This window comes from Anopheles nili, chromosome X (genome assembly GCF_943737925.1).
Source record: "Anopheles nili chromosome X, idAnoNiliSN_F5_01, whole genome shotgun sequence".
In the NCBI taxonomy this organism is placed as follows: Eukaryota; Metazoa; Arthropoda; class Insecta; order Diptera; family Culicidae; genus Anopheles; species Anopheles nili.
The window spans coordinates 3,626,415-3,651,178 of record NC_071293.1 but is presented as its reverse complement, the minus strand read 5'-3'; the positions used below and the strand labels follow the sequence as shown (position 1 = coordinate 3,651,178).

Sequence of the window (24,764 nt, the reverse complement as noted above, 5' to 3'; positions counted from 1 at the left end):
GGGACGGGCAGTGAGTGTCAATTTTTAAATCCTCCTCCCCAAACAAAGTGAAGCCAGTTTCGATTCTACGAACCTCCGAAAAGCTGCCACTATTCGAAAAAAAATTGACCGGGTGTGCGAGTTCTTCCCTTGCCACTGCTCAGTCGGTGTTCCTTGACGTTTTTTTCCTTCCTCCGCCTCCTAGCTGCTTTTTTTTTCGTTACTCAAGTGCCCACCTCCCAACCTCCTGGTACACCGTGCGTGCATGGAACCGAGGAAGCATCGTCCTCAAAAATAGAACGCCCCGACCTCACCGTTCGCACGATAAAGATCTTCATTCTTGAGCGAGCTAATAGCTTTATAGATGAGAAGGGCGAACTCTGGAGGCTCCCGGGAGTTTGGCAGCTACGGCGGATTCACTTCACACTGGACGCCCGTATCGACCGTCGGTGTAGTCGCCCCCTGGGAAATGGTGACGGTCTCTTTCTTTATTTTTTTTCGTCCTTCTCACGCGCTTCGATTCCTCGGGGCTTTCTTGCATGTAACCGTTTTTTTTTCTATTGATATTTTTTCGCCAGCCGTTCAGCCGAGCCCCTAATCTAGCGCGAGCCACCTCTCACGCTTCAAGCCCTCCGGTTTCGCTTTCCGGCCACGACGGTCCATTGTTTGGCAAGAAAATCAGAGCTTTTCCCCGCACCGTGGACGTGCGCAGGACGACGAAAAAAAAAAGCGACGCAGATTAGTGTTGTCGGTGCTGAGAAGTTTTGAGACCATATTTATACCTTCTTTTTTTTTTGCTGCCCTGTTTCTGCTTCTTGTGCATTCTGCTCACGACCGTTCGGTGGTCCATGGTGTTGAGTACCCCTGTTCTCGAGCGGGAACCGAGAGGGATAAGGCAACCTGCTAAGCTAATTTCCGCTAGTGCGAAATACACACACAGGCGGGTGGTGTCCTGGCAGGAGAAAGCACGTGTGCTCTTTAAAAAGAATTTCTTTCCAACAGCTCCATCCCAGGCCCAGCCACCATCCCAGGCGGTGTTAATCCTCGGAAGCTTAATGTTTTCCAACTAGAACCCATCGGGGATAACGATTTCCTGCGTACGGCTCGGTACACGTGAAACGGTTGCAAACACTCAGACGCAACCCGCAGCTGGGGAATTGTTTCGGACTTTTCATTCCAACCGGTGCCGTACCGTTTCGTTTCGTGGCTCGTAAGCTACCGTGCTTTAGCCGGGCATTAACGAGTACGGGGATAAAACACTTGCTGCAAGAAACTCCGCCAACATGTCACCATAGTCAACGGGTGCATCCGTGTTGTGCAGATTGCAGCCCAGCAGGCGCATACGGTCTGGCCATCAAAAAAAACCCCAATTCCCACCCAATAAGACCCTAAATGCCCGGTGTTCGCTACTTTCGTTCGCAAATTTTTGCTGACAGATCGAACGCTGATGCATTTCAACCCTGCTTGCCTTAATATGTGCATTTCGTCCTGCGTCCTAGGTTCATATACACACACACTCACGGGTGGTAACGAGCCCAAAACTGTCGATTCCGGAACGAATCTACCAGACGTCGGGAAGCTGGGCGTCTACTCCAGCGTGGGCAGCAAGTAGAAAAGAAGAAATCTCGCCACCCAAGGATCGAGGAAGAGAGAGAGAGAGAAGGATTTAGGTGGAGTGAGGCAATGGCAATTATGAGCCATAAGTTGCTAGAAGCATTCTCGGAAGCCCTAATCCTGCAATTTCTTCCCTGCGCTCAACGATGCCAAAGCCGGCCCTCCGGGGGATGACTGCAGTCGGAAGCTCCCACCATATTTGCCTTTGCGTTCGACTGTGTATGCGTGTGTGTGTGTGTGTGTTCTGTATTCCCCTCCCCTCCCTATCCCTCTCTCGCTTTTGTTCCTCCCATCTATGCCCTTCGGTGCACTTTTGCACCTTCACTATCGCTCTATTTCTTTCGCTACGGCTGGCAATTCGCTTTCATCGTCAATGTTTCCGTCCTACCGTAGGTCCTTCAGCTCCGTGTCCTGGTGACAGTCGCCTTCGAGTGAGTGCACTTTCGGGTGCTGGCCACCTACCGACCTGCTCACCGGTCCATTCGCACCCATTCCCGGTCCATCGCCGGGCGCAATTAGAGCACCACAATCGGTTCAACACCGGCAGAAGCCAGCCTCCGGAAGCCGAGTTTAAACAGCGAAAGGACGCCACAAATTTCGTCAATTGCGAGCGAGTTTGGGGAGCTACCGGCATCTGTACGTCTGTGGAGGGGGGGGGGGGGAAAGGACCACCGACGTGGAGTAGGCAGGTCAACCGGGAAAGTCAACCGGCCGAAACTCCGAAGCCACAACCGACTCGCATGTGCCGACCGTCTGATGTGGATGTTATTGCTGCAGCACGGCAACGCTGACGTTCTATCTATCCCCTCGTACCGGCCGCACGTTTATGCCTTTGCGTTCATTTCTTCCTTTTTTCCATCTCCACCTCAAACCCGATTGACGTAGAACTTTTTGGGGGCCGTACCACCGCCCAAAACGTTGCTCGCTGCCCTGTTCCGCCTTACAACGCCTTTGAATAACAACCTTCTACCAGGCACTGGACGCGCACCGTCCGAAAACCTCAATTTTGGTATCCTTAAACCCTCTGGGCGAGCAACGAGCACCTGCCCCGTATGTGAGGTTATGGGCGTACTAAACAAATACTGCGCTTTTCATATCGAAACGATTGCGAAAGCGCTAGATTTGGTGATGGATCCATCTCGAATTGGACGCCAGGATGCCGCTTTGGTGGAGGCCCCTATTTTTTTTTTTTCGACGTTATTTTGCCACTGTAACAGGCCAGAGGGCGAACGAGGTAAACCTGAACAACCACCGGTTACGATGCCCTCCTGAACCGCCACCCCTATCAACCCCCTTTTTCCCGTGGCGTCATTCTTCGCTTCTTTTTTTATATTATCTGCGTCCTTCGGTCGCAGCATCATATATCCCTCCGTTTGCGGCCGTTCGTTCAATAAATGGAAGCCGAATGGAGACGTCCGGGAAGCGAAGGGGAAGGCGCAATCCGTTTTCTACCTCAGTATCCCCAACCCCATCCACCTGCACGCGAGATTGTTGATACCCCGGGATCGGATTCTGAACGACATGGCAACATCGGTACCGCGTTTGGAGGTTTCGCAGCGTCACAAGCTGAAGCAAGATGGCGCCGTGCGGTTGTCATCGCGTTACTGGGATTGAAACATTGAGAGGTTTTTGGGGAGTTGCGTCAGTGTGTATGTGTGTATGTGCTCTTCTCCTCTGCTGCTTCACACGGCCCCGATTGCTAGGATACACGGGCAGTACCCGGAGGTCTATTGCCTGGCCATGTACTTTACAATATATTGCGGGTGTACCCGGAAGAAGCAAAAAAAAATAGGATGCCTGATAACAGTTCGAACCGCGGTGCCGCTCGGCCGCTTTTGATTGACGGCGAAAACTGCGAATGTGGGCCAGAACGCGAAAATATTGTAGAACTAAATGAAATTTCCAATCTGTCTGCCATCTCACCGCTCGGGTGCAGACGGTTTTTTTTGCTGGAGAGGATGCACATCGCCGGAGCAACACCACAAGAAACCGTACGTAGCAGCTGCATCTGCGAGTGCCATCTCTCACGTTCCATCTGGCAGCATCCGGAATTGCATGTATGTACATAAAGTAGACCCCCTGGTACCTCTGCGGTCTCTTTGCGGTCTACGAATCTGGCGGTAGTTAAACTCGCTTCACCCAACGGTGGTACCTTGCAATCGCCATTCCCTAGGTCTCCTTCTTTGCTACGGTTCCCACCACCCGCTGGTGGCAAAGTCGAGAAGAAGGCACTAAAGAAACGAAGAAAGCGAACCCGACAGACAATCAGACATAAGTGGTAGGGGCGAATGCCATCTGAACCGGGTCGTTGGTTAGCCCGCAGCAAGATCACCATGCGAGGAGAAATAGAAACGGTGCGAATCGAATGAGAACAGCCGAGAGCGAAAGAGAGCTCGATCGTACGATCGGTCAGGCATACACTAGACACCGGCTCGAGACAATCCGGTCTTGTTCGTCGTTTTTTTTTTGGTTCACCCCCAACGACTTCTTGCAATGTGCCTTGATCTCAGCTTAACCAAGCCTCTTCCAGAGCTGGGATCACTGATGATCGTAGTAGTAGAGAGTTACAAGGTCTCGCAAGGTTGGCATATCACTTATCGATATCACGATCGAGATCGTTAGATGATCACACTTTTTGACATCGATCATCAGAGATTAGCTTCAAAAACAGGTTCAGCGAACATGATCTTACTGAGGTAACCTCCACAAGAGATCACCAGGTTGTCCTGCAACAATGCGATCGACATCCAGTGGACATGCAACCAACCGGACACGCTTCTTTGGTGGGACATGCTTCGTGCTTGGGGCCTCTCTCCCACTCACACCATAAACACACACACATACCCATGCAAGCTGCAGCTCTCTTTCGCTCTCCCTATCTATCTCTCCCTCTCGCATGCTTCGCTTTCCATCGCAGCACGTAAATCTTGCCGGTGTGGTGTGCGTGTGCGTGCCTGTTGGGGCTCCAAGTGTAATACCCAGAGCCATTTCGAGGGGTACGCGTACAAAGTGACCCCAGACCCCAGCACCAGTGTGGATCCGAACGCTATCGAGACTGGCAGCAGCAGTAGTAGCAGCAGTGACAGCAGGTCACAGCCTCCACAGCTCGGTCTCCAATCAACCACCTCACGAAATAGGGGTTCAGGTGCGCCGCTGCGATCAATAGCCCTACTCCAGCTGGCCGCGTCCTGCCGAAAAACAGCCCCCGTTGCGGCATCAGGGCAGCTTCCTCTCCCTTATAACTCCTTTAACTCCGAATGCCCCTCAAGCAGACGTCTTGAGCGCAAAGTGCAAGCAGTTCAGTGCCTGGAACGTGTGTATAGCTCGTTGGAGTGCCCCGGACAGCACCGGAAGTGCCGACAGTGCGTGTGTGCGCGTGTGTGTTTGTGAGTGTAAGTGCGTTCCCGGACCAAAATCGTCTAACCATCCCCCAGCTCCAGCCGTCAGCTCTAGCAGCTCATCATGCGAGCCCTCACCGTGGCGCTCTTCGGAGCTGCCGTGTGTCTAGTGAACGGTAAATGACATATTAAATCATTATAGCACCTGCGTCAGACGCCAGTCTGGCAGCGAGGAAACTCTAGCTACAGAGGTATACTAGGGGTTTAAGAGGACACTCTAGTGGAGCGGTAGCATTCTTTTCCTGCCTTATTATAACTCCCGTTTGCTGGAACTTGGAACAATACGGCACCGAGGAAAAAAGAGAACGACTCCACTCTTGAGGTTGCTTTGCGTCTCTTCCATGAGAAACCCCGCACGTATCACCCCACAGGGAACCTGTTTGTGGTTTCACGACGCATAAATCATAGCCCCGACAACCTGACTGCTGAGCAGGCTTCCCTTTCAGATCAATTTCACGTTTGACATTCACTTTCAAACCACGCGTGGCGATGGTGGCCTTCAGCGGGTTCAGCATTCCCTCATTTGGGAATGCGGACGAAGAGAACGAAGGAGTACCTGTGTCTGAGACCTTCTTGTTGGGTCGAATCCCCCCAAATAGGAGAAGACGTCGACCTGATCGCATCTGCCGCTCTTTTCCTACCGACATTTTTGCAACTTCCGCTCCCAAAGAACCTAAAGATCCGCCATTGTTTCTGTCACCAAGTGACAGATAGTGTCGCTCTCTGTATCACGCTGTTCTACTCAAGATATGAGACCTCTCCAACACCTTCCCACAGATCACCAGCCTTTCTCCAACGAGCTACACAGACGGAAACGCTTGCATCAATCTGCACGGGTCAGATTCCACCCCCTCTGTCACTGATGCACGAGTTTTGGACGTTTTTCGCGCTTTCGCTGATCACCACCACCGGTTCCGGCTTCATTGCAGGGGTTTTCGATAATGTAGAAATTATTTCCGCGCGCATTTCCTCACGACGGGTTTGCGTTGCATTGCGGCGCCTTCGTTCGTGATTGCTGCTGCAATTATGCGCTCGTATGAGTGTGTGTGTCGGTGTGTTGTTGTCGACTTACTTTCTCCTCTTCTTACCGTGACAGCTCGTGACCGTAAGCCCCAAGACTGAGATCCCCCCATCGCCAAAGACTCGACTCAATGTGCTTTCAATCCCACCAAACCCCGAAGCGATGGCGCCTGCGAGCTTTCTCGGGCCATAATTTCTCCGGAACTCCTCCGTCCGGTTATGGTCACAGGAGGCGGGTTGTCGCTCGCACCACACGTAACCCGGACGACACACGGTTGCGGTAAAATGTCGCTCGCGTCCAAGAAATGCTGCCCTGCCAAGGTGGCGGCTCTTTGGCGCGGTTTGCATCACCATCGGCCACCCTATCCGCCATTAGCGCTGATTGTTCGCTTGAGGGGCCTCGAGAGGGAGTGGCGGGGGGGGTACGGAGGGGAGAGGAAGAAACACACACACACACACACTTCGAGCCGGTTTCCATTACTTCATACGTCGAAGCAGAAACGCAACTGCAACGGGCCGCCTTCCGGAGCCGCCTTTCAGAGTTTCGACGTAAGCGTGCAGGGTTGCTTTGGCGGCCATTGGGGGTGGTAGAGTGGTGTGTTGCTGGGCCGCCATTATTGTTGCGGCCCGTTATTTGTTTGTTTTGGACATTAGCGCCCCACCCGCCCCGCTGGGTGGCTTTCGATTTTGCCTGCTTTGTTACCGTTTTTCCGACCCCGAGCCTGTAATTGTTTTTTTTTTTTCGCTCATTTCGTGTTCCGTGGCCTGGCCACTTGGGCTTGGAGCGATTTCTTTCCGCTTTGGCACCTTTTCTTCCTTCCTTCTATTCGTTGCTTGGCTGCCTTTTTGCTTTGTTTGCCGTTTCGCTTTCGTTTCGTTGGTAGCTCTTTTTTTCCCTTTTTTCTTTTCTCCTCTTCGTTTTTGTTATTTTTCGCGCATTTCTCTTTTCTGCCCCGTCGCCGATGGGCCATTTTGGCGCTGATATGTTTTCTGCTTCTTTTGCGATGCCGGTGAACTTCAGTGCATCCGGTTGTCCACTGGAGGAAACGACTTCGGGGCCAAGTCACTTCCGTGACGCCTTGACGGTTTTACGAATTTCGATGGCGTCTTTTGAGCATTCAATTTAAAGCCAACAAAGCTGCTTCTCTTACTCTTTGGTTCGTTGCAATAAGAATTAGTCTTCGGCAGGTTGCTCCAGAACAGAAGGCAGCGTAAACTTTAACATATGTACTTATCAAGGAGCATGTCGATTCGAATGTTCGATACATGGCAGAAGAACAAATGATACTCAAATATGACTCATCATGAATGTTGCTGAATAGACAAAGCTCTTTCTTCCCGTTTGAAATGATTATCGCTGGCCAAAAATGGCTACGTGAGACTTTCCACGTCCACAAATACCTAAATCGATCTCCAAACCACAATCACTCGGCATCGTCAACTCGAAAACTTCCCCAACATCGAACGCTTATTAGAAACACGTGCCTCCTAAGCTCGCGTAACAGATAACAGCCAACACCAACGCAGCCGCGAATCGTACTTCCCTCTTCGCTTCTTTACATAATTTTCTCGGCACAAAAAAAGAAACCCACCCCATCATTCGACCAATTGTGCGCTTTCCCGCTGATGGCGGCTTACGGTGGCTGCGCTTTTCTTCGCCACCGCGCTGAGTTTTTCCGCATTCGGCAACCGGCCACTTTTGGCGCCCCAGCAGCGCCCGTGCATCATCTTCGTGCGTCACTTCCGGCAGCCACCAGCGCCACCAAATGGGTGCGAAATTGTTTTCCACTTTTCGCACGCGCAACCGTGCTCATTTAGAATATTTATTTCCGGTTCACCCCTGGGTCACGCCGGACGTACCGTGGAGGCTTTCCGACACCTTAAAAGTGTGTACATTTTCCATTTCCCACCCACCTTCGCATTAGCGCCCGCTTTTTCCGGGGTTAGCGCGGGGCCGGAAAATTGGCGAACCAAGGCGGCAACGGGTTGCGCTCGCTTCCTTGCTGCAATTTTGCACGCCCACGTGTGTGTGTGTGTGTATGTGTGTGCGGTATAGTGAAAGCGGGTTCCGTTGGAAATCGGCAGAGACCGGAGTTGAATCAATTAGAACCGAATGTCCGGCGATTCGAAAGCGGCCACTTCCGGGGTTTTGCCCGCCAGTTAAACCGTCCGTTCGTGGTTTGCGAGCGCGATAAATAGTGTCGAAAATAGAGCGCGAACTTTCCGCAAACCGGGAAAAAGCCCGGAACCCTCCCCCCATTCGGGTCGGGTTTCCGGTACGGATGCGATTGTGAGGCCTCTGCGCGGCCGCGGGGAATCGTTGCCGTAATTTGTTTGCCGATAATTTTCATCTCGATAAGCCGGCACCCGATAAAAGCCACCCCTAACGGGTGCACGAGAGGCAACAGCCTTTTATCCTGCGCCCCACGCGGAAAATTCAACTCGGCGACACGCGTGCCTCCATATGCGACATATCGCGCGCACGTTTTGTGTTTGCCGAGAGCCACGGTCAGCCGGGAAATATATTATTTTTCCAACAGCCACCCCTTCGTGACGCATCGCAAAAGCCACTTGCACGCTTTGGGCACGTAAGGGCGACTCATAACTTTTTTTTTCCCCACTACCATCACCCCGGCAAAACATACAGCGCGCGCGGGAAAATCACCACTTCCCAAAATGGCGGCTCGCGATAACGCGACCATAAAACCGGCCGCTGAATAATGCATCCCGTGTGATTAGGCACACCCCAACCCGACATCATTCAGCGGCTAAACCCCGATGCAATCAGAAGCACACGCTCAAACGCCACCCCAACGGAAAGGGTGCAGGATGTTGCGCGTCAAAACTCCTCGACGCGATGGTGTAAACCATTTCGCTCGGGGCTGCTTTAGGCCGCCATTAAATGTGGGATAATTTACCGATAATCGTGGGACTCGAGAGCCCCAAAATCCCGTGCCGGTGGTGGATGGAACGGGAAGCGAAACGGACACTCGCAAGATATCCCTGGCAAACGGGGACGGTGCAAAAATAAAAAAGGGAAAAAGTCGCGGAAAAACTGGGAACCCCATCGAGCCTCGTTTCGGGGCGAGCAAATAAACGGAATCGTTCTCGCTTCCGGTCCCGCCATTTCACAGGTCGGCTCGTTCTTCTTCCTGTCGGTTTTTTCCTCCCCTTTTTCCAACGAGCATCGAATGTGTTTCTTCCCCCTTTGCAAGGATCCTCCAGGGATGGTGGGGCGCCGACCCGGGGCCCTCAACTCCTGGCGCATGGTTTGGCTTTTCGGCTAACCTTTTGCGATGCGCGAATACATAAAACAAACCCGGATGCCTGGACCCGGAACCATCCCTCCCGGGAGTGGAACATTTTCGGCAAGTCTTCATCTTTCCGGCGCGTGTGTATGTGTGCGTGTTTTTCCCATTTTTCTTCGCCATCCCGTAAAGCCAAAGGTTCCGTGTTTCGCAGGATTTCATCTTTCCTACTCTGTTGACTTACAGCAACAAACATGCAGTCAAACAGCCGAACCGAGCAAATAGGCGAGCAAACAGCGAACCACTCTGGGTCCCCTCGGGGAGTGAGCAAATAAAACTAGCACAAACCACCGCCAGCACTACTCTTATCGGAGCCTAATGGGTACACACGCCCCAAACTGCACGCGGCACAAAAGATCTGCCCACCAAGAGGATCCTTGAAGCGTACGACTTGCAAACGTGTGGGAAGGAAAGGAGATGGGATGGTTCGAGCTAACCAAGTGGCGTTCATTACGGGAAGGACACTCTCGGGGTGTGGCGTTGGGTGGATCCGCTGTCAACACATCCCGTCACGGTTCGCGCGCGCTTTCGACCAAAAAGGCGACGAACCTTGAGGGACGCCGAAACCATTTGACGGTGAATTTGGCTGAGAGAGTTCGTCCCAAGGCCCGGAAGTGAGTGGACTGGGCAGTGACCCGTGAATAGCCACCCAGCGCCACTTGAATGTTTGGTTTTTTTTTGGGGAGGGGGTTTGTCGTGCAGTGTGCCTACCTTTCGGGCGCAAAATCCGCCATTTCGGATGCCATGAATTCTTGAAAGCGGTGCCTGCAAATCACGCCCGATGCGGCTGGGCGAAATAAATCGTAACAGTTTCGTGCCGCCTCTTCTTTACCTCACACTCCACCATTCTCTCGCTCTCTCTCTCTCCCTCGCACTCCTCCACCCCCAATCAGTTGCCACGTGTGGCCGAAAAACGCAACTACCGCGAAAGCGCTGCGAGACACCACCTGTGAAGCAGTGGCGAGAAGGTCGAGCGGATGGACTTAATATTTCATTAGTTTCATCACGTTTTTGTGAAACGCTCCACGGGAGGATGGGAAAACGAAACCCGGCGAGCCGGCGAGCCACACGAACCGGCCGTAGGTCACGTTCCGGAGATCAAGAAAACAATACGTCGCCCAGCAAAACCGCCCAGGGGTTTCAGACTTTCTCGTTCTCTCACTCTCTCTCTCTCTCTCCTCTCCTCTTGGTCCTCCATCACAGGTTAAGGGTTGCTATGGCACGCGAGACGGGCTTAAAAGCCACCCGCCGTGGGGGAGAAATGGTCACGCAAATCGGTCCTTGAGCAAGCGAAACACGCAAATCACGACCAGGTCGCGTTCACGCGGTCCAACCATAAAGCGAGTGCCCTTTTGGGGCGAGTGGGCAGGAAACCGGCTACGGAATCAATTTACTTCACCAACCGACCGGCTTCGGCTATCGCAAAACCACCCCTTAATGGAGCTTTACAATTATTGATACATTTTGCGAAGGGACACATTCGTCATGTGCGTCTAGAGTGGGCCTTTTTTTCCACTGGCTGGTCGAAACTATCGCTTTTGGTTTATCGTTTCGATGCCAGTCTTGCTTGGGCCTTGACGATAGGATATAGATTAAGGTTTATTGCACCTTCAACTCGATGGAAAACAATAGCAAGGCCTCTTGAAATATGTGCTTTTCAACTACTGAAATACAACGGTTGGAATGGAAAAAAACAGCCGCAAGCCATTAAATCGTCATTTGATATATTGTTTCTCGTGTCCATTTTCCATAACTGTTTGACCTCGAACTGATTGCTCGATTACATTCGTGTGTTGAAATTATTGAAACTGAAAGCTATTGTGACGTAAACTTTCATGAGTTACTTTCCCATGTGAAAATATATGGAAAATTTTGAGGAAAAACTGCCCACAGTTGGAAGCAACATAGTTTGAACGAAATGACTTTTCTGAGATGCAGAATTTTCTACAAACGGAACAAAACGCTTGTGGTCCATTTCAATCCGTTCTTCGATCTTGTAAGCGGGTGTGCACCTCCACGTTACCTCCACATACCCTTTCCGTCCTATCTCGGGCCCAAAAATGCCAACGGATCCAGTCCGTGACAGAACGCTTGAGATGGTTTGGGTTATTCAATTTTTACGAACCTCCCGAGCGCGCGATTGAAGCTCGCAATCGAAACGCAACGTCGGACAACCCTCCCGAAGATGCAGACGAAATCAATAAGGGCACACCCACCCCCACCCTCCTTTTCCCCTAAGGGTTTATTGCTTTCCATCTCCGTCTCTGGCACCGGAAGGCTTCATTTTGCTGCAGTTTTACGCAAGCACACTCCCCACAAGCCGCCACACCTGTGCACTGTGAAGGGCTGACGATGCACGCGACCAGGGCATGGCCGTTGTTACACTTCGCGCCCAGACCGGGGTCTCTGAAGGGCTCGAAAGAGGGTGCTAAACGCGGTAGACGCGAGCCGGTAACCAGAAACAAAGTTGTAGTGCGGGAAAAGCAAAACGTCCCCTTGGGGGGGGGGGGGGGGGGGGGAGGGACTAAGGGTGGGGACTTGTTAGGAAGGTGGGTGGGTGGGAGGTGGAAAGTGGCCCACCCCACCTTCACCCCCAACCGGATCGGATTGTATACGTGTCGGTGGTGAAGTTTATCGCGAAGATTTAAGTGCGCCGTCGTCAGGGAGATAAACATCGGCGCGCGATGCCTGGCGACATAAAAATTGTAATCACATAAATCCTTTCTCGCGCGTGGGGTTGAGCCCCGGGTGGAGTGGGCTGGGAGGGAAGCGAAGAAGGAGGTTTACACGCACAGATTGAATGCTCTCCTCCTGGGGGCCCAATTCGGCCTTGTAGGGCTATTTCGTCCTTGCGCTAGCCAGCGAATTCTTCCACCGGCAAGAATGAGGCAGAAAAAAAGCATTAAAAAAACAGCCTTCCCAAACGTGGCGAAGAAGCCGGTTTTGGAGCAATGGTCTCAGGAAAACCCGCGCGGGTCAAACCACGGCGAGTTCACCCAAGGAAGTATGAAGGGTTGAGAGGAGCAAAGGAAAAAAACACACCCCGGGCAACAATATATCAAGAAACCCACACGTCCAGCTAGAAGGAGACGGAGCAAAAAGGAGACCCTGACCGGTTTTGTATTTTCACTTCTGCATGGCGCCGGCGATGATTTGGACGAAAGTGAAATGGCCCCGGGAAGCGGACCGGAATGTCACGAAGACCTATTAACGGTCTTTCTTTCGAACGGCGAATCGATAAGAAGCGAAGAGCGAGCCAAAGAAGGCACGGATGAGCAAGATCACGAAAGAGAAAGAGAGTGAAAGAGAGCAAAACTCGCCCGGTTCGGCGAAAGAAGGCAACCACGGAATGGAACCACTTTCAGTTTTCGTTCACCTTTATTGCTTCACTTTCGCTTGCCGTTTTGTAATTTTCCTTCCGTCATCTTCTTTGGGCTCTGTTGAAGCCTGAAAGCACGCGACATGGGCCCCGATGGTCGTTCTGCTGGTGCGAGGTGACAAACGTTGAGTTCACCCCCACGTTGGGGCGCATTTTTGCGTTCCACAATGATGTCCCGAGACGATTGGTTTATGTTCTTGGGCTTAAGTTCTGTCGTGGTCTTCCACGAATCTCGCCACAGCTCTGGGACCTTCCAGGACCTGGATGGTTGATGTAATAATTCCTTAAAAGGTGTTCACATTTCGAGTTAGACATTGGGTGTACTTGACATAACATCAGTTAGAAGAACTAGAATTCGTATCGATTTAAACATCATGTCAGAGAAAAGGTGAAAGAGGTATGAAAATCTGAAACATGTTTTCTGACAATCTCTTACCTTCTGAAAATCTCTTACCTTACCTACCTAAAATCTCTGACCGTTCAAGGTTTTTGCGAAACAATTTTACATCATCTAGAAGGACTCCCTCGTCAGGATCCACAACTCAGCAAACTTATAACCTATAGCACGTTCGAATAAAGCTTTCAACACCCAGTTTCCTATTGAGAATTCTCCACTCTGAAGTATTGATTTTGTCCGGTAAACTACTTCAACGGGTAGACAAAAAAAACATAACATTATATGTCAACTACTTGAGCTAAACCGTCAATATTTGCATTGTTTGCTGGCACCAATTAACAGCCATAGTGAGTCCTTCCCGCGTCTGTCTAAACCCATTCGCCCATTGCATCCTTGGATCTGTCATTTGTCTCGTGACCGCTCTAGTGTTTAGACTAATAATTAACGTCCGCTCACTAACGTCCATCAAACGCCTCCTCGCCGCTAGCAGCTGTCAAAAGTAGAATGAATGTACTGGTGGCGCGTTTCGTGCAAATTTCCCGCACAACACCATCTGTCATTCGCCCCCTTGTGACCTCCAGGCTGGCCTAAGAGGACCTCCAAACCACCCAGGATTAATGTCCACCCTCAAAACGAACCAACTCGAGCGTTGTGTGTGTTTGCAACTCGATCTCCGCACGCATCCTCCCGTGGATGATGGTCCCCTTAGGGAACGGCTGGATGGGCGAAAACCTTGGCCGGGCGAAAGCGAAAGTTGCCCGCGAACTCAGCGCACAATTTCCCTCGTGCGAAAACGGTCCTCAGCTGGCGAGAGTGCGGGAGAAAGCGCCACCTCGGGATGACCTTTTCTGGTGGTTCCGTCTCTCGCATCCATCTCGCTTCAACCCATAGGCTGTTTCCCTTTTTGCTCTACCCATAGGTGAATGCAATTTGGCGTGCGTGCGTTCGATCGTACCGAACAGCAGAGGAGTCGTCTCGACGCATCCAAAGGACGAACGAAATACGCCACAAAATATGACACCAAACCCTCGAGATGGCAGATGGTTTCGAGAAAAAATGGGAGAAAAGAAAACCCGTCCTTTGGCGTGGAAAATGGGATGAGAAAATCAGCACAAAATCACCCCAGAAAGCCTCTCAGTTCGTGGACTTCTCCAACGACACATAAGGGTTAATCAGGGTAGTAGAGCTGGCAGTGCGATGATAAGACCGGCACTACGCACAGCCTTTTTGGGGCTCTTCATTTTCCTGGCAAGCCCATTTTGTGTTCCTTGCCGAACAAAATAACCATATTACATCATCCCACAGTCGATTCCCAGGCCCGTAATGAAACCGGACCTATCCGAGCGCGAAGGGTTCATAAACGGCAGACATTCTTCTCTTCGCTCACGCAATCCTGCCCAGCTGACCCGCCCCATATTAGCTCATTATCCTGAGCGGTTTCCATTGAGCTCGTCGGTTCCGAAAGCGTTCTGGTTGTGGGTTTTTGTACGTCTACCTCTAGGGGCCCCTTTTGGGGCGAAAATCTCACCCCTTAAGAAGCGCACCCTGCTGATATTCAATTAATTCGAAGCAAAACGCAACATAAAGCACACATCGGTTGAAGGCGTGTGGCCGCTTTCACCATCGCAGGCGTTAGGTAATCTACATCTCAGCCACACCACCGCCTCGCAGTGACATTTGGCTTCCGTTCGAGCTAAAAAAAAATAAAAAAAAAACGAGACATAAAGCGAGGCTGCAATTCGCACCCCGTTCAACCGGCTCCGAAATTTCCATTCCGGCTATTTGAGGCTTCAATTTGCATCGAACGTTCGTTCACGGTTTTTTCGGGGAGGGGGGGGGGGGGGGGGGCGGGGGCTTTAAGAGAGAAAAAAGGGAAGACACACTCATACACACACTCAAAACTACCCCCACCCCCGAATGGTGGAGGGTCGCGTAATCCTCCTTTGCTCAACACGCCACGGAAAGAGGGCTTTAACGACTAGGCGCGTCTCTGAGGAGCACACCGGAGCCTTTAGCGGTCGCGTCCTGGCGGTTGCCCGAAAAAACCGATCCCCCCCCCCCCTCCCTTCCCTCTGCTCCCGCATCTCTAGACCCTGGAGGGGTGTGAGAAAAAAAATCGATGCATTCGATGCCGGGCCAGTCGGGGTTTCGCCTACATTTGCATAAATAGTAAACAACACCAATCACACGAAAAACCACGTCGTAGTATTAGCATAATTTATTCCGGGGACCACTTTCGGGCTAGATATTTGCTCCCCCCCTCCCCCCCTCCTTCCATGCCTCCTCTACCGGTTCTGTCACCGGTTCACGTACGGGTGCCGTTTTTTTTTTCGGGCTTCTTTTTTTCCAGTGGCCCTGGGACGTCTGGCAGCTTCTTTTTTGGAGATTTGCGCCATCCTCCGTAAAAGCGATCCCTAGCGGAGAGGTCGTCTGGTTTATGAGGGGGGTTTGTTGCAAAAAAGAAGAGACCCCTGCATGCGCGCCAATAGTCACACACGTACGTGTGTGTGTGTATGTGTGTGTGAAGGACGTCAGTTTATCGAAACTACACGCCAGCGGCTTCAACCATCCCTCGCGCCTTGTGGCTGCGAAATTATTTATATCACTTCCATTATCTAATCCCCCCCCCCCTGACCCGGTCCCAGTTTGTTCTCGGACGTTGAGCCCAAACTTTCCCCTTGGCCTCTGCCTCTTCTTCCCTCCTCCAGGACGCAAAAGGACGCTTGGCATTTCTTTCGGTGGTTCTCATTGGTGCATTGCCAGCGGTGCATTGTGCAACACGATTGCCTATCTGCCAGGCGCAACGCCGAGTAAGGGGTGTCTCGGAGAGAGAGGGAGAGAAGGGGGGGCGCAGAAAACACGGAGTGAAAGTTGCATCGGATGCACAAACTGCAACGAGGTGCGTCGAAAAGAAGGGCGAATGGAGAAAGAAAGCAAGAAAAAAACAGAGAGGGTGACTTCAACACCAAGCTGTGCCTGCTTTCGGTTTCGGCGTAGCATTACTCGACTCCACTTATACAGTGGCGTGCTTCGAGCAGGGGGAAAAAGACCTGCTTCTGGTGTTACGAAGGGCAGCAGGGGGGTAAACTTTTTAATTAGCTCCTCCGGGCCTCCCGATCAGCTCGCAGAGCAGGCGCAGAACAACGGCAAGCAAAACCGAGCGACCGACATCCAAGTACTGGTACGGTCGGATGACAGCACCCGGGTTCGCTATCGGCAACAGATCTTGATTGCTCCGGTCGGTTTTGATTATCAGCGAGCGGTGGGAACAATATTTTGCAGCAGATTCGCCGCCTCCGGTCCGAGGGCTTCGAAGACCCGTCGGTTTCTTTGGGGGAGCGCTTTTTTTTTTGTGGTTCCTGAGGGTTTTCAGCAGAGGAACCTCGGGATCTCGTTCGTTCCATCTGCCCATCCGGTCGTGGATTTGCATAGCAGTAGAGTAAGACCTAGCGCGACCTCCACCACTCATTCCCGGGTGTTCTCTTCCCCATCCACAGGTCAGCAGAACAAGGAGGAGAAGGAGTTCAAGTGCCCGACTGAGCAGGGCAACGGTAACTTCGCCGACCCGGTCACATGCCGCCGGTTTTATCAGGTATGTAAAGCAGCGCATCTCGTCGATCTGGAGCGTGGAGTACGGCAAGAACCTCAGCTCGTCCTCTACAAGAAGCGTGGGTAGGGAACGACCTTAATATCCGGTGCTGAATTGGAAGCACCTTTGTAGCCAGCAGCGCTCTTTCGGGGTGTGGTCTCTAAACCTTAACCAGCACCCCGCACAAGACCGGATGGCCTATTTCTCCCGCCACAAGGCCGTCCTCGGGCGTCCCAGACGAACCAGTCATCGTCCTTGGTTACCGGTTTTTTGGCCAACCAAAACGCCGGCGAGTATTCGCGTGAACTTTGCGCCACAAAACCGGCCGGTCTGTTGGCGACCTTGAGTGGCTGAGCTTGGACTGGTTTCAACGCGTTAATCGGGGTGCATCCTGGGTTTTTGGAACATTTTTTTTTCTTTTGCTACACTCGAACATACGTCGGCATATGCGAGAAAACCGGACCGGGCGGTACCGCCCATTAGCCCCCGAAATAGGCGTTGACCTGTGCGCGTCTTGCTGTGACATTTAACAGCTTAAAACGGAGACATGGCCGACGGGATTGCGCGATTTGCCAATGTCGACAATGTCGAGTCCGCCTGACAGGCGTCTGTGAGCAGGCCCCAATGGAACATGCTTTGCGACAGTGTTTTCCGAGAAGCTCAAATTTCGAGGAACTTCATAGCCTCGGGCGTCAAACAGCAGCGCAAAAACATTCAAGCGACCGTTCCGACCTGAAACAGAACCGTAGAGATGTACTAACCGTCGATAAAGCACGCTTCTACACCTGCAGGTCTTCGTTGGGTCGTGAAAATAAATGCACCCAAAAAACGCACACAAACCCAACGATGAATTCTTAAACTGTAGCTTAGCTAGCTGTAATTCCCCGCGCTCTGCGCTTCCGGAACAACATCAAAAAATGGCACCTCTGCCCACTGAAGAGTCAGGTAGCGTCAAATGTCCTCACGGGCAGCTAGCCCAAAACGGGGCCAAACCGTTGGCGTTGCAAATGTAATCAACATAAATTCCACCGTCTGATCCCATCCCTTCCGGGTGTGAAGAGTCGCAGGATGACAGGACATTCGCTTCCCGATCGGCAGCACGATGCGGGCTGTCCGGTGGGACGAACACAAACAGAAAGTTAGCCGACGACGTATCGCAATTACGCGCACTGCTCAAACCACCTCGAACCGCGGGAAATGCGAGAGGACTGTCCCAAAAACGAGAGAAAAAATGCGCAGGAAGAAGAGTAGCCAGCGAGACAACAGAAAGGTGAAGAAAACGAAGCGAAAAAAAAGGGAAATGCCTATTATATTCGTATATTATCGTCGCGTTCCGAGCCTGCCCTTGGGCCCTGTCTGCTTTCGTCCTGCGAGCAGGACACCGGCCGAGCACACTTCGTCACGCCCGGCAGCAAGAATGATAATAATTACATTCAGAAAACTTTTATTACTATCCGCGTACTTTCTCTCTGTTCGCGGGGTATGTTTCGTGTCGCTTTGTGTGTGTGTGTGTGTGTGGGTGTGTTTGTTCTCACTCGCCCTCGCGTCCTTGTGTCCTTGATGTCCTTGTGTTTCTGTCCAATCCCACCCCCACAGAGGTGTTCCCGGTTTCCAGCAAACGTTTGCCATCGTTTGCTGTTTAAGAAGATCTTTTCTTCTCTCGCTCGACCGGAAGAACTGGCTGGGTCTAAGAATAGGCGGGTGTTATTACTTTTTCTTTACAGTTTTGGTTTTTTTTTTGTGTGTGAAAGCGGGTCTTCTTTGCAGAGAAGGAAGGGTGGGCAATTTATCCAACCACCCTGTTCCCGTTCTTCTGTTCGGCTTCCTTGAACAATCTGCACAACCCGTCCGAGTGGGCCGCACGACTTTTGTTAGTGGGCAGTCCCTTTTTTTGTGCTTTTTGTTTCGTAACTTACAGGAGGGAAAAAACCCTTCCCGGACGCACGGAGCTTATGCTCTGTTGTATCAGATAGGCTAGCGTATAAAACCCATCTCCCAACGTCAGCAAGAGCGTATTGCAACATCAATTTGGAAGCTTCTGTGACGATATTTAGCCTAGAGAAGAGAACAGACGAGAGCCACAGCGTACGAGAGAAGTCCGTTCAATCTAATCGGATATTTCATAACGATCTCCTACTGCAACTGAGGCCAAAGTACTTCCATCGTGTGGAAGTACCAACTACTCTAGCTTTTCGTACGTCTCGTGAGACAATTTTTCGCTTTCTTTTTCGGCTTTAAAATGGCTTCCTTACGTCGTCTCGGCTTTCGGTCACATTTTACCCACCTCCGAAACGATTCTGCATGCTCGCATGTGCTGGGAAAACTCGGCTTTTCTCTATTTTAAAGCTAACCGTAAAGTTGGTCCGATTTTCCCCCGTACCATTTTGAGGGTTTTTTTTTGCTCTTGCTCATCTCCCTCGGGGGGCGCCTTTTTCAGAAGCGTTCGTTTTGTTCTCTACTTACGAGAAACACCTGCAAACCAGACAGAGCTAGGAGGCTTGAATTGGACCTACCCACAGGCTAAACCCGAAAACTGGCCCTGTTGAGCCAATCTCCTCGCTCTGTTGCGTTTGTGTGTGTATTCCATTTTCAGCTAGCGATTAAAAAAGGCTCCCACTAAAGTAGTTTATGTGGCCCAGGCCCAGCCCAACGGTGGATTGCTTTGTTTTCCCTATCAAAGAGCAGCATAATCCCTAAACCTATACGACTTTGGACGTTCACCAGTCGAGGTTGATTGTAGTTTTTTGGTAAAACCCCTCTCAAAAAACAAGGCCGAATCAAAGCAAACCAGGACGCACGATTATCAGGTTGTCTGCAGTCTGCAGGAAAGCTAAGATGGAAACGTGAATTACTCCATATCCGGTCATGAGGGTGCCCGCAAGGACACGTCAATCCCCTCACGTGTTTGCGTGGCGTGGTAACACAATTAAGAAAACTTTACTCCCCCATACTAACGCGTTCGACATCGTTCTTTCTCCCACCAACACCGGCACCAGTGCGTTGATGGATTTCCGTACCTAAATCGCTGCCCATCCGGTCTCTACTTCGACGACATCCAGAAGTACTGCACATTCAAGGCGGAGGCAAAATGTGGCCCACTCGCGTCAAGTAAGTGGTTGAGAGAGCGCGCGTGTGTGTGTGTGCTGGACGGGCACTGCCAGATACAATTTCCTTACATGCTAATATGTTTTCCACCATTCGCTTCTTCTGGACGCAGCACCGACAGCGACGACCGAATCACCCATCGATCTGGCGAGAAAGTGTGACCATTCCGAGTGTCAACTGCCGTACTGCTACTGCAACAAGGATGGCACCCTCATCCCGAAGGGGCTGGACCCGGAAGAGGTAGGTCGGTGCGGGGTTGTACCGCTGCCTTTGCTCTGCTTCTTTTCATCAGGTTTTCAGCCCGAGTTTGGTGAGCTCGTAATGCAGGATCAACACGAACGGTGCCCAATGTCTGAGGCCGGAAAGGACGTGCGTCTCCTTTCTGGAGCCTGCTAAAACTGGCAACGACAGGACAAGCACGTGCAGCGAGCACTCTGCTGGCAATGGAGCTAAAAATAAAATGCAAAATCGGTAGTTGAAAAATGAATATCAACGGATTCCATCACCGAACACCGTTCGGTTGGGATTTGGCCACCTTCATGGTAGCTTCATTACACACCGACCGCTCCACCGGAATCAGCGTAACTACAGCAGCAAACACAATCCGGCTTCATGCTTATCTACCTCGAGCCTGCATCGAGCCTGCATCGAACCTGCATCACCGAAAGAAGGTCCGATAATCTGGCCTCATCTCTCAGCATCCCAAACAAAGGAGGCAGAGTTCAATATTCGCTCGCGTGCTTCCGGTTGCGCCCTCCTTTCCACCCGGAAGTGGCAGCTCGCATCGCTTGATGACAGCGAACAGATACCTGAAGCGGCTAACCGGCGGTTATCAACTCGTTTGCATCGGCGGCGTAAACCCAACGTGTTTACAGTCGTACACTCGGGGCGGGATGGTAACAATGTTGCTGCACAAATTTCCAGCCCGATTTCCGGCTTGTTGCTTGCAGCAGCATCTGCGATAACAGCCAGACGAAGCCTGCATGACAACAGGGCACACAGAAGAAGAAAGAACATGGACCCAAGCCAAGGTTTTATCGGCTCAGGTCCGGCTGTCTTCTTCGCCCGCAACTAACCAATTCTCGTGTGTCGTTCTTTTTGTGTGTGTTTTTTTTTTCATGGCTCCCACACCCCATTCACCCCACCAGACACCCCAGATCATCCTGCTCACCTTCGATGGAGCCGTTAATCTCAACAACTACGACCACTACCGGAAGGTGTTCAACGGCAAGCGCAAGAACCCGAACGGGTGCGACATCAAGGGTACCTTCTTCATCTCGCACGAGTACAGGTGAGGCCGGAATTCATTACGGTAAAAGGAGGCTTATCCCAGGCAGGGTAAGGGCGCCATTTTAATCCGTCAACACGCGGGGGGCGGGAAGCGATCCAAAATGGCGCGTCCAAAACCACGTGGCAGCAGCCGTTAAGAGGGCGCACTCGTGTTTTAGTTTTAATTCCGACTCGCTGCTGCTCTTGTACGCCGCTTATGTCCGCTGTCCGCTCGGTTATTGATGGCGCGTGTGTGTGTGTGAGTGTGTGTGTTAGTGACTTTCATCCCTCTGCACGCGGTGTAGTCCTTGGGAGCCGCTGAATGCTCGGTGAAATGTTACATTTTATTACACCTCCTCCACCTGGCGTCCTGAGGCTGAACCCGGGGGGTCCGTGTGCGAGCGGGGCAATCTAGCTAATGTGCCGCGATAAAACCGCGAAGGCAAGCGCGTCAGCGGATGGCAATTCAGCCTTACCCTAGCCTGGCAGGATGGCAGGATGGCAGGATTATGGTCCCGAGGCGGCACAAAACCAAACGCGGGCCCTTGCGAAAGAAGCATTACTTAGCGGTGAGTGCAGATTTGGGCCGATTTTTCATCATCACCCTTGCGCGTGAGGGGTGGGGTAGAGAGGGGGAGGAAGGGGGCGGAGGGTGGATGGGAAATGCAAACCCCCCATCCTACCTCGCCGAACCACCCCACCATGGCTAGGGATGATAGTGGCCGTAATCGTTCAGGGATGCCAAGCCAACCACCGGGACGAGGTAGAACAAGAAACACATCACCCCAGTGGCAGTCGTTTATTTTTCTCTCTCTCGTTCTCTCTCGTTCTCTCCCTCTCTCTCTCTCTCTCTCCTCCATCCCTGGCGACGAACGGTATCCCGCCTACCTGAAAAACCTACCGAGGACGGGTTGTTAGCAGGCGGGCCCGAGAACGTCCCTTTAGGAGAAAAGGGGAGAGGGGGGTGGTGCGCGGTGGGAAAATGGGAAATGCAAACGCGAATGTTCCGCCAACGCCATCCACCGCCCTCTTGAACGCGAGCATTACTTCACCATTAAAAATGAAAAATTGTGCAATAAATTCTTCCGGCGAGCTGCCCTACCGCCCACCCAACCTCCACCCCACCCCACCCGGCGTACTTTTGATAGTTCCGTTTTTCTTTCCCATTCCTTCCACCTGCCTCGGCACAGGGAAAGCTGGGCTAATGGTACCCCTACCTGCGACGTGGGCCAGTGGAAATTGTCTTTGTGAGGATCGTCTCATCTCGTCCGGTCGCATTTTCCGCTTTAGTGATGGCCGGCGAGGAGAGGGGGAAGGCGGAAGGGTGGAAAACCCACGCGTGGTTCAATTTTCGTCCATCATCGTACGCTCGGCCCGCCCACATGTGCCACCCACCAAAGTGAGGGAAAGGGTGAGTTGTGAGCCGCCCTTTTGGCCCCTTTTTTTTTCTCCAACCCTACGCAGCCCTTTTTCCCATTGACGGTATTAAATGCTGCCCGTCGTTGCGATTGAGATCCTGGCCGCATATGCAACCTGCGCCGGATCCTCAGCATTCTGGCTACATCTCGTGCATCCTGGACGGTCCTTTCGCCCAAAATCCCCACGCCCTGGGAACGTCATAATCAATTTTTATGATTACATTCCCTTCTTTGGCGCTTTTTTTTCTCTCTTTCTCGCTCTTTGCTGCATCTCACTCACCATTCCTGGCTGAACCCCGGTGGTGTAGGTACCCGTGACAGGAATTGATGGGAAATTTCATTACATCTAATCGAAACGACGCCAGGATCGGGCACGCTGCCGTGCCCATTTCCGGGCGAGCGAGAGCACGTTTCCGGTGGTATGATGGATGGTAGGGCAAAGCCTCCAAGGCCGTGCATCACCCGGGGGAAAATCGCTTCGAAACGTCGATGATGCAATCGATGGCGATGGAGATGCACACCGGAAGTCATATTACATCCGTCATCCGGGAACGGGGAATGTCCGCCATTTTTTTTTTTGCTCATCCTCCACGTGTCTGTTGTTTTCTTGCCTCCACCACAGCAACTACCAGCAGATCCAGACGCTCGCCAACGACGGTCACGAGATCGCAGTCGAGACGATCTCGCTCCAGATGGGCCTGCAGGATAAGGGCTACGAAGAGTGGGTCGGTGAGATGATCGGCATGCGCTCGATCCTGAAGCACTTCTCGAACGTGTCCGCCAACGAGATCAACGGCATGCGAGCGCCCTTCCTGAAGCCTGGCCGCAACACACAATACAAGGTGATCGAGGACTTTGGTTTCATCTACGACAGCTCGATCAGTGTCCCACCAAGCCCGGTGCCGGTGTGGCCATATACGCTCGATTACAAGATCCCGCATGAGTGCAAATCTGGCACATGTCCGACGAAATCCTTCCCCGGTATCTGGGAGGTTCCGCTGAATGCTCACTTCGTCGAGAGTTACGAAGGTGGTCACTGTCCATACATGGATCAGTGCGTTCTGCACAATCACGATGCGGAGGAGGTGTTCGCCTGGCTGCAGGAGGACTTCGAGCGGTACTACTATCAGAACAAGGCCCCGTACATGATGCCGTTCCACACGAACTGGTTCCAGATCAAAGAACTCGAGCATGGACTGCACAAATTCCTCGACTGGACACAGACAATGTAGGTGTAGTGGGTTTTGTGTTGCTCCTTGAACCAGCCGTTGATAACTTCTTGTCTTTTATGCCTGGGACACGTGTTCTCTTCACAGGCCCGATGTGTGGTTCGTCACCATCACGCAAGCGCTCACGTGGATCACCGACCCGAAGACGAACAAGCAGCTAGCTGGATATGAGCCGTGGAACTGCAAGAGCAAAACCACCCAAACGCCGAAACCGTGCAACATCTCCAACAAGTGTGCACTCGCGTTTAAGGAGCCAACCTCGAACATCAGCGATACCCGCTATATGGAGACCTGCTTCGACTGTCCGGCCGTCTATCCGTGGCTGGGAGATTCGCACGGTTCCGGCATTCCTGGTCGCGATAACTACATCGATCAGTCGGAGGGCGGTGGTGGTAGTGCTGGACGTGACCAGGGCGAGGAAGAGGAGCAGAAGTAGATCGCTATCTGAGCCGTCTTCTGCATGCCCTATTTTAGATGTAACGTTTTTTTTTAACAGTAATATTCGAGCTTGAGGTTTGTTTTAAATCTTTCCTACCGGACGATCGTTGGCTTTCTCGAGGACGTTGTCAGTGGACCGGGTGTTATTGAGAGGGCAAATTATGCGCTCAAAAATCAAACCCGATGGCCACGAGAACAACCCCGACATTGCAGATTGGTAGGTGACCGCATCATGCGTGGTGTGCGTCGTTTTGAAGTGCATTCGTTTGACCACAGTATCCCTTTTCCGAGCGCGATCCTGGCACACAGAGCGCGTCGATATTCAGCGTACGCTTTCTCGGATATTTATGGTTGAGACTTCCCAAACATACAGAAAAAAAAACGTTGAATAAACTCACACAAAAGTACCGACATGGTTGATTTTTGCTTCCGAAAGGGGAAAAGAAAGGGCAAGCAGCTCGCTTTACGATTAGAGCTTACTTTATGTGCATTCAACATGGTATGTAGAGCAATAGTGGAAAGGGAATTTACGACTGATGGACCCATTCGGTTATTTCGAAAGTTAATGCCACAGATAATGCTTACGTCGTTTAATTAACTTCAAATTCTTGGGTGAAGTTT

General features: G+C 51.9%; 1 protein-coding gene across 1 annotated transcript; it reads left to right on the top strand.

Moving 5' to 3' along the window:
* The first annotated feature begins 4,979 nt into the window (after positions 1–4,979).
* On the top strand, positions 4,980–24,535 carry LOC128729309 (chitin deacetylase 1). Its single transcript, XM_053822980.1, has 7 exons — positions 4,980–5,107; positions 16,593–16,687; positions 19,681–19,792; positions 19,902–20,029; positions 20,938–21,080; positions 23,099–23,704; positions 23,793–24,535. Exons 1-7 carry the CDS (start codon positions 5,056–5,058, stop codon positions 24,139–24,141), a joined length of 1,485 nt encoding a protein of 494 aa, XP_053678955.1. The 5' UTR covers positions 4,980–5,055; the 3' UTR covers positions 24,142–24,535.
* The last annotated feature ends 229 nt before the right edge of the window (positions 24,536–24,764 follow it).

Coding starts and splice junctions, on each gene's coding strand:
- LOC128729309 (XM_053822980.1), top strand. CDS start 5,056: ATGCGAGCCCTCACCGTGGCGCTCTTCGGAGCTGCCGTGTGTCTAGTG. Junction 16,688..19,680: donor CATGCCGCCGGTTTTATCAG/GTATGTAAAGCA, acceptor CACCGGCACCAG/TGCGTTGATGGATTTCCGTA. Junction 23,705..23,792: donor CTCGACTGGACACAGACAAT/GTAGGTGTAGTG, acceptor TTCTCTTCACAG/GCCCGATGTGTGGTTCGTCA.